Raw genomic sequence first — 10,133 nt, 5'->3', positions numbered from 1 at the left:
AAGAGAGCAAAAGCTGACCCAGGAGCACTGCTTCTGGCCAATACACATCACAATTATGAACAAATATGGACCAGCCCCAAGAGGACAGCCCATGTTTCAAGTCTTCCCCTCCCCAAGAAACTTGCATTGATCCAGTTTGCACCTTCAGCACATGAACATGAAGTACAGACGGCAAAGGAATTTAGACCCCAGTGCCTGCCTATATACTGTGGACAGGTTGCAACCAGCCTCACATTAATAGTTACAATGCGAATGATCACCTTTTTTTAAAAAAAAACCACAAAACTACCTTTTTAAGGAAATAATAATCTGCAACAAGTACTCCCTCAGTACCCTCATCCATCAGTATCAAGAGAACTGTATTCCTTCCGCTGCGGATAAGTGTTCACAGACTACGAACTCTGAAAGAATACGCACACTGGGAATTACTTTAATCAAACAGGACTGGAACATATTTATTCATTTACCAGAGAACAGTATAGCCACTGAAGCAAAAAGTGAATACTCTCAAATTCCCTACCCCTCTCACAACACTCTATCTCTTTGCTTTTTACCTCACTGTGACTTTTTTTTTAATACGTAGGGAAAAACAAAGAACAAAAACTTGGTTAAAAGTTCAAATTAGCTAGGGAAAAAAAAAGACAACTTATATGTGAACAAGAAAAAGTCCTCCATCTCTATGGCAACCTTTCACAGAAGTTTATAAATTTGTCTTCTTGATTTTTAACACTGTATCTGAAAGAAAGAATACTAAATCCTTTCATTTTTAGTTTCTTGAAATGAATCTGCATCACTTTATAATCTCTGTGAATTAGCTATTTTCTCACAGTGCACTTCAACAATTTATCACATGCTTACTAGCAAAGAATTCCAAAACATGAAACATCACCAGGAAAATCAGAACTGTTTATCAAACTCACAAACATCTTTTGATATAGCTTCATCTACAGAGATTTTAATACACCAGATAACACTCCCAAATATACACAGTAAGGAGCACCGCTATCCTGGAAAGAAAATAATCTAAATGGCACCGACTGTATGTCTTCTTTCAAAATACTTGAAATACAAAATCACAAATAAATTTAGCATAAAGTAACCTCTAAACTTACAGAAGTTGAAATCCTCTTTGCTGTCTCTGTAATTGCCTGCTCCAACGGCTTCCAAAGGTGGAAAGCATAGCGACCTGAAAAAGGTTGAAGTTAAGTGAAATTATAGCCAACATTCACTAAAAGGGGAAAAAAAAAAAAAAAAGTTTTTCACTTACATTTATCGTCTTACAAAAGAAAGAATTTTGGTTTTAACTAAAACATCAAAATCCTTCCTCATTAACCTTTTTGTCTTGTTTATTTGTTGTAGATCACCCCTGCACTTTAGTGCTTTTCAAGGTGTTCCCTCAACAGTCGTTTCTTGACCCTGCACAGCCAAAGCCACACAGTAAACTTGCTTTCATTAACATTTTTCAATCTTTGTACTACTGGTGCAGGAAGGGAAGTTCAGTACAGTTCATCTAAAAACTTAGTAATGGACTGCAAAGATCCACTGTGTGTGCTCACAAAATAAATTGATTTAAATGCATTTCAACACGGTAAATGAAAATACCTGCCTTGCAAACTTTAAGAAAAAGAGCAGTATGAAACATTAGCTTTGGATATACTTTATTTATTAACTACTGTTCAAAGGTTATGTCTTCAAAAAAAGGAAGCTATGTACTACACATTTCCTGGTGTGATGTTGTATGCTTAACCGTACATTTTATAAACACTGCATTTTTTATTTCGTTACAAAGAGAGGATCTTCTGGAATTCAGAGCCATTCGACTCCCCACCGGCAGTGGGAGAATGTCTACAGCTAAGAAAGGCTAGAGAGAACTCTAATAAACTGCATTCTCAGAAGTACAAAGAAGGTCTATCAACTTCAGAATGTGCAGTGTGACTGGAGGATTTTCACTGTGAAACCTCTCTACCAATTATTGTTTTGATTAACTTTTCATTAGCAATGTAACTTACTAGAACACACAATGCAAAAGCTTATTACAAAATGTGGCTCTGCTTCATTCAAAGAGCATCTTGCTTTCATTCTTAAAATACACGATGTAACCAGAAGTTATTTTAGTCATCTAAGTCTGTGCCTATGTTAATACAGAAGTTAAAACCACTGTTGAGAGCATCACTGCTGAAATGCTGTGATCTACTAACATATTACCTCATCATCATCTTAATGCTTTCTGTTACCACTTCTTTGCTAGGTGCCATTAATTCTGCAGCTCAAACAGCAGAAGAACTTCTAAGAGCACTCTTCTTCTGCTTCTATACAAACACATTGATAAACCAACTGTTTAATGAGTATACGTCCCCAAAGATCTTGTCTTTCCTTCCCTTAACCAAAAAAAACAACACAACTGGAGCCAGCAAATGTGAGCTGAAGTTTGGTACAACTTGTTCATCTGTTGCATCTATTCTTGGTGTATGCATTTGCACAAAGCTGGCCACGGTTGCTTTTATTTGTAGAAAAAAATGGAAACTGATTTGAGTATTTCAACCAGAACAGACCACAGTTATCCAGTCTGAGTAACCCAGAGTACAAACGGTGTTAAGCCTATGCCTTCTGTTCAAATTAGAACCGTTTTTCAGAACACATAGTCCAGATGCATAGAGTTCAGGTAACAAACAACATGCTATGGAAACAATTTAGTATGACATATCACTATAGCCACTAAAACCTATTTTTCCCTACTTGAATTTGTTGAGCGTCACCTTCACATCACAAGATCCTGTGGCACTCTTCTGTACTGAATACTCTCCACTTTGCAATAAGCTATTACAAGGTAAACTTTTCACATGACATTCTGCAGACAAAAAGCAGACGGAACCTTTTAGTTGTGGCCCATTAAAATTAGTTTTTCCAACTGTGACTTTTCAAAAATAATTCTGGAAAAATCTGTCAAGGATTTTGAAGGGACAGGAACTATAGCTGGACACAATTCTGCACAGCAGTCTCCAAATTACCTTTCCACTTTCATAAAAATTTCATTAGCTCTTTTGGAAACAGGACCTCGCATGTGGCGGTTCCACACTCAGCTAACAATTTGCTTACCTGCAAATGCAACAGTTGCAACACCAAGTCCAACCGCTATCATAGTTCGGGCCTAAAACATAAAAACAGGAATCAGAGTGACATGCAAATTCTAATATGAAGTATATGTACCTTTTACTTTAATAGTAACTATTTCTGATGGGGGCATTTAATATATAATTTCCAAGGAGATAAAAATAAGTTCTGTATTCCACAGGCTACTTTAGATATTACAGTTCAGCCCCATCAATACACGCCAGCACATCAGGTTTAACATGGAACTACACATCAGGCAGTCGGTGAACGAACCCTGACGAAGCAGCTCACAGTATTTAGTGATAAAACACAAGGCAAACAACTATTCACGATGACTTGAAATTATTTGCACAGACTAGCTCAATACAGAACAGAAAGTGTCAATTACAAGAACATGAAGAGCTAAAAACCAATAATATTGTTTTGCAAAGTCCTTCATTGGGAATTTCATCACAGCACTGCTTGAAAATTATATTGAAATACTAACTAAAACACTATGGCCACAAATGTACATTAGCATCTTCCGTCTTTCAAACTTTGACTCACGGAAGCCCCAATAAAGACACAAAGCCCAGTGTCCTCTTTTTCTTACATAGTGTCAATCACTGGCTGGACTCTATCTTACAGTGCAAATAACTGTAAACAGGTAGATCTCCGACAGATTTCAGACAGTGTCCATTATTAGCTAATATTCGCTTTAAGTCCAGCTTGGCTCTTAGAACCAACTCCTCCCTACCCTAGTTTGGTGTATGTATTCTCCTACACAGAGCTTGAAGAAAGTCAGTCATCTCCAGAAGGACAATAAGAAGTATCTCCGCGTGGAACAAGAAGCTGCCGAAAGACATGTTAATAAAGCCTTGAAGAAGAGACAGAATTCTCATGTTTGCAGAATTCAGAAAGGGTAATGAGCACTGCAAGGGTTGGGAGCATCTCTCCACTTCTGAAAAGCCTACCTGTGATCTTTGAAACAAATGCAACACTCATCTGTGGGACTACCTGTCTCATCATACAATAGTTCAATAATGACTTAAACTTTCCCCCAGGAAACATGAGAAATCAGATTAGGACCATTTAGCTTGAATTCAAAACATAGCGACAGTGAAAATGCTTTTATCACTAGACTAACTCTTCTATATATTACTTACTTCTGCATTTATCCAATAACTAGTTTATACATTTTTCTATCAACATGCCTGACAGCAGGACTTAAAGCCCAAGTTTCAGCATGAGTGCCCTAATAACTGGATTTGGAGCCAACTTGCCTTTGCTACTAAGATTCTTGGGGATAAAATTCTCTGGTTTTCATTGTACCCAATCTCAATTCTAGACAGTAAGGGAGCACCAGAAGACTTGGGAAAAAACAGGTTCTAAGGTCTTCCAGAGCTGGCTTAGTAGGGGCTAGAACACAGGTTGACAGTTTTCCCAGCAAACAAGCAGCTGTAGAAGATATAGGCTCTGGCATTACACCCACTGGCTCCTACGGCCTCGGCTTTGAAGGCACGTAGCTACAATTGGCACGTGTCATATTCATAGAATCACAGAACTATAGAAAGGCTTGAGTTGGAAGGAACCTTTAAAGATCACCTATTTCAACGCCCTGGTCATGGGCAGGGACACCTCCCACTAGACCAGGTTTCTCAAAGTCCCATCCAGTCTGGCCTTGAACACTTCCTGGAATGAGGCATCCACAACTTCTCTGGGCAACCTGTTCCAGTTTATTACCACTCTCATAGGGAAGATTTTCTTCCTAATATCTAATCTAAACCTAGCCTGCTCTACTTTAAAACTATTACCCTTCGTCCTATCACCACAGGCCCGTACAAAGAGTCCCTCCCCAGCTTTCCTACAGGCCCCCTTCAGGTACTGAAAGGCTGTTATAAGGTCCCCCTGTAGCCTTCTCTTCTCCAAGCTAAACAGACACGACTCCCTCAGTCTGTCCTCATAGGGGAGGTGCTCCAACCCCTTGATCATCTTTGTGGTCCTCCCCTCTCCAACAGGTCCCTGCCCTTCTTGTGTTGGGGGTTCCAGAGCTGGACGCAGTACTGCAGGTGGGGTTTCACAAGAGCAGAGTAGCGGGGCAGAATCACTCCCCTTGACCTGCCTGTCACACTTCTTTGGAAGCAGCCCAGGATACAGCTGGCTTCTCGGGCTGTCAGTGCACATTGCCACCTCGTGTTAAGTGCTTCATCAACCAGCAAGTTGAGCTCAGTATAGAAAAGCAGTAGCCTGCTCTGAGCTCCTCTAGAAGCAGCTGCATTCCTCTACATCTAGCTTCTGGATCCTATGCGTTTTAACTAAGCATCTACTTCCCACCTACCTGAACGGGGCTATTTAGCTATCTGCGTAATACTATACTGCAGTTGCTTAGAGGTCTCTAGTAAATAAAAGTAAATAAATAAAAGAAACTCACTAAACATACTCACATGAGAGCTTCAAAGTTAAGACTGGGAGACTGGGCTTAGAAATTCTTAAAAGTCTATACCATTTTAGTAACCTTACTCCTACATTTCAGTGTAATCTTCAGTCTGGATATTAGTATTCATTTCTGAATGTGAAAGTAATGTAGTAGTTTTATGCCTGTTGTTCCTTTCAGTTCCACAAAATTTCCCCTCATCTTCAGAGCATGAAAAAATATAAGTACGTTACCTCAAATAGTAGCAGGTATAAAACAGAAAAGCATACAGCTCATCTCCTCACTAAACTAAAATTCTTTTAATTTCTTCTCTCAAACTAGTTTTCCCAGGCTCTCAATATTCAAACCATCTAAATATTCTTCTAATTCCTCTTTTTAGAACAGCCACAGCATTTCTGAAAATATAATCCTAAAGAAATTCTGTATTACTCTGATCTGTGGTTTGTGATGATGGATTTCTATTCAACAGAGACTGTCCTTGACTTGGTCAGAGTGACAGCGAGAATTTTTTACTAAGTGGTTACAACCAATTAAGAGCTCAACAATGTGTGAAATAGATCACACTGGCAAAAAAAAAAGATATTATTTTTTAGCCTGTGTTTGTCCAAATTAAGTTATACGTGCTTTGTCACCAAAAAGGTGGTTTAAGTCAGCAGCTTACAACAGGGTATGCTACCACAGTCATTAGCAGCAGACGCCTCACCACAGGTAAGGCCAAGCACAGAGACCAGGCTCATAAATAATACCAGGACTCTGTCAGTTTAGTGCAGAAATAGCTTAAGTGTTTTTGCACAGCAGTCTGGGAACCCAGCGAAGAGACCCCTGAGGGCCCTTGATAGAGTCAGTCATGTCCACTGGGATGCATTATTTCAATCTTGGCGGAAAGCGCTAGCAGTTAGCGGAAAACTAGTGCTGACTGGAAAACAGCGGGTAAAAATGAGGCATGGCAGCAGCTTTAGAGTAGGAGCAGTCCATGGTATCATCAGGACTACGAAGACAAGCCAGAAAACTACATAAAAGTGATGGAAAGCTCAACTCAGAGAGGCATGAAAGATCGTCCATGTTTTGAAGTGATGTTTAAGCAACAGACAAACTCATTTACAGTAACTCACCTTACTTGCACTATGAGCAGGTTAGGGAAGAGTCACTTACACACAAAGCAGCAAAAACTTGTCACAGCAAAGTACCTTGAAGGTTTGTTATGGTGTGAATATATCCTAACTATACATGTGATCAAGACTGATTCTGAGTCAACGCAACAAAGATTGCATGACTGGTCTTTTACTGACACAGTCTCTCATAAAATGGGTGGCAAACTCAAGTACTCATCAGTAAGTCCTTGAAGTCCAGCTTGACTTAGTTTCCTTTTCCATGCTCACTTAGTCTTCTAAATAATCAACCAAGTTAAGTTGAGGTTAGCCTGGTGCTTTGAAATGTGAAGTGCAAAGCTTTAATTAAATGCACTCGTTTCTCGTCAGTATTAAATGAAAAGCAACTCACTACCACTGTTCATTTACAGCATGCTAATGCAGCTACCACGATGACCATTTGCATTTTATTTCAGACTCTTGAAATCTAAAAAAGTAAATACGTACTTACTAACTTTCAATTATGAGATAATTGATCTCCCATCCCTCCAAAAAAATGCCATTAAGCAATTTCTGAGATGTAAGTTTTAAATGAAAGCATTCTATTAAGAGCCAAGAGGGGAAAACAAAGAAATAAAAGATTAAAAAGTAACATCTGTCCCTTTCTTTATTCAATGAATCAGCTCCCAAAGGTTAGTCACCAACTCATGCTATTCTGCTGATCTCAGCATTTTAATCTTGCTATGTAGGTTTCTGCAACAGGTCCTCTTTGATACATAAAACAAACAAAGCAAAGTTTTGATAAATCTGCAAAATCTACTGTTTTTAAAAAATCTTTTCAGAAACGTATATAAGAAAACACAAACATCAGAAAGGCAACTGCAAGACATGACTTACCAAAGTGTGGGAAACAAAAGAGGATAAAGCATATTAATTAACATACAGTATGTTCATTGGCATACATCATAGACTGTTAGCATACAAAGATCTGTGGCCTCATCCTTTGGTATCTAATTTTCCAATAGCTTTAGGTTTTTTATCAAGAGAAACAGGGAATAATGAGATATTTTTCCTGCAAATTCCTAATTCACAGTGCTCTGTTAACCATATTCGAAAAATATGACCTGTAATTCCTTGCATTGTAGCTTTTCCTTTTATGAAGTAAAAACCAAAAAGTCAACCTTACGAACAAAAGAATCTCAAATGCATAATTTTAAGATTTCAGCACAATACTATTACATCTGACTACAAGCTATAGGAATCACTTTTACGAATGTTAACGCATATCTCCTTGCATAGGATTTGGATTTTATAGTTTCTTCTGCCACAATCAGTGAAAATACTCTTCTTGGTCAAATGAAAAATATTTTGCTCTTCTCACAGCTAGGTTTTAAACACACAGCAAGAGCTCTATAGTCTTCTGCCTCAGAAACCTACAGTGCAATAGAATAAAAAGCACAGAGGAACTAACAATTTGTTCTGATAGGTCAGATGGCATTTTTGAAATTAGTCCATGCACAATCATGGGTCAGCAAAATAAGAAGTATATACTTATATTAAAATAAGTACGGAAGTGTAAATTGCTTAATCAAAACTCTCATTTTGAGAAGGTTTGGTTTGCTGCTTTATTTTTTTAAATGCAGTATGTCGTTAAAAAGTAGGATACATAAGTATATTAACCAAGTGTACAAAAATATTTGTGAAACTGCCTTTTCCCTTAAATAAAAATTCTTGACTTTAAATAAATGGTTGTTTGGTATGGAAGCTACAGTAAGGCTTCTATTCTTCAGAAGAGTAGCTACAGCTTATTAGAAGACTGTTTCAAAGCAAACCAGCTAATTAACTCTAGATGGAGGTGGATACATTTTGAAGTGGGATTATATTATAAACTATCTGCAACAGATTTGATCTCATAATCTAATGTTTTCCTTCCAGTCTTACCTTCCTATAAAATTTAATTTGTTTTCCAACAGTGCATTAAACATAATTTCAGCTAGATGCTGCTCTCCATACTCACTCAATTCTCATGTCAATTTGTGTCTTTTCTTTTACAGTAACTTTTTTTGTTTGTATATACAAGTACGTCTAAAGTTTCTAACAGTTTTTCATAGAAAATGGTACCACAGCAACAGAATCACTAATCTAAGCATTACCATAAGGCACTCAAATCAATCCTCTTGAATATGTATTAACTAACAATGGCCTCTTGCTAGATTTTTTGAGAACAGACTCTTTATGCTGCTACTGCTGTTATTCCATTGCTCCAAATGCTTTTGTAAAACAACCATAAGAGTAAAAGTGACCCATACTAAGCTGCTACAGCCAACATCCTAGATAATTCACAACCAAGATTCAGGGTTCTGACACAGAGCTCTTTCAGCACAGAGATGGATCCTGCTTTTCCCTCTGCTGTGGGGAGAAGGCTTCGTTAACCCTGCAGGACATCAGAGGAAGAGATGCACAGAAGTACAGTTGATCTTGCTATTTCTCTCTGGCAAAAGTTTAGAATTTGGTTAAACGCAACTTGACCGCCTCCTGACTTCCCGAGCTGAGAACGTAGTAAGTACAGACACTGTCCTTTCTCCCACTACCTAACACCACCCAGAGAAAAGCTGCAATAGTTTCTACTGCCAACTGTGTGCTAAAAAATTTCAACACAAAATTGCAGCAATTCAGATTTTAGTCCTCTAAAAGACCTACCTCAGTCTCTCGACCTTAGTAAGAACCTAACAGACAACTCATGCAAAGGAAGTTGTAGTAACCCCAAATGTAATTTTTATCCCAGACAGGCAAGAAGACCCAGACTCCACAAAATTCACTACAAATCCTCCCACTAGTATTCCACAAGGAGAGTACGCGGATGTGACAATAATGACTTTCAGAGTCAGCTTCTTAAGATTAGACAGCTTGTATTAAACACACACAAAGGCTCTCCTGGGAGATAAAAAGTCCTAGACTGTAGTCCAGGAATAAAGAATAAACAAATTACGGAGAATTACGATTAAAAAAGTATTAAAACAAATATTGTAGAGACACCAACACGCACAGGATGAAGTAATGCAAACATAGCTTTAAAGCCAGTTTAAAAATGTGGAAATCCGGCACTTTAAACTGCGACCAACTTATCTTTTTCTCAGTTTTTTTCCCAGAGAGAACTCATTGTCCTGTGAACTAGTCGAAGTGACCACAACAAAGAAGAGGAATAAAGCTCCAGCACCCTTCCCTCTAGAATCTAGTACAATCTAGGAAATTTTGGAGGCATTTTGCCTCTGCTTCAGACCCAGCCAGCCTCTCACACGCGACAGAGTACCAGGTGACGGTACTTTTTGCAAAACAAGAGCTCTGCAATACCCTAAACGCTCAAACCTGGGATAATAAAAACTCATGTGGCATCACAAGTATCAGCTTTTCATGGCCGGTGAACAAAACTTCAGGCCTCTTTCTTGGCCTCCTGTGTGTCCCCGCTGCGGCACCTGAGGCGAGAGGGGCATAAACCCTTTCTCACCGCGACTCCCGCCTCC

General features: G+C 38.6%; 1 protein-coding gene across 1 annotated transcript in view; it reads right to left on the bottom strand.

Annotated features, from left to right (window-relative positions):
* DNAJC15 (DnaJ (Hsp40) homolog, subfamily C, member 15) overlaps window positions 1-3,144 on the bottom strand; it is an 18,376-nt gene extending 15,232 nt beyond the window's left edge. Inside the window, exons 1-2 of the mRNA XM_009875121.1 lie at window positions 3,097-3,144; window positions 1,113-1,186 (exon numbers count right to left, since the gene is read on the bottom strand). Of these exons, the coding sequence (XP_009873423.1) occupies window positions 1,113-1,186; window positions 3,097-3,139 (117 nt within the window). The 5' untranslated portion in view covers window positions 3,140-3,144. The remainder of the gene's footprint in view (window positions 1-1,112; window positions 1,187-3,096) is intronic.
* Between the last annotated feature and the right edge of the window lie 6,989 nt (window positions 3,145-10,133).

Source organism: Apaloderma vittatum, unplaced genomic scaffold (genome assembly GCF_000703405.1).
Source record: "Apaloderma vittatum isolate BGI_N311 unplaced genomic scaffold, ASM70340v1 scaffold9788, whole genome shotgun sequence".
Classification (NCBI taxonomy): Eukaryota; Metazoa; Chordata; class Aves; order Trogoniformes; family Trogonidae; genus Apaloderma; species Apaloderma vittatum.
The sequence above is the reverse complement of the archived record's forward strand: the minus strand, read 5'-3'. Positions and strand labels throughout refer to the sequence as shown.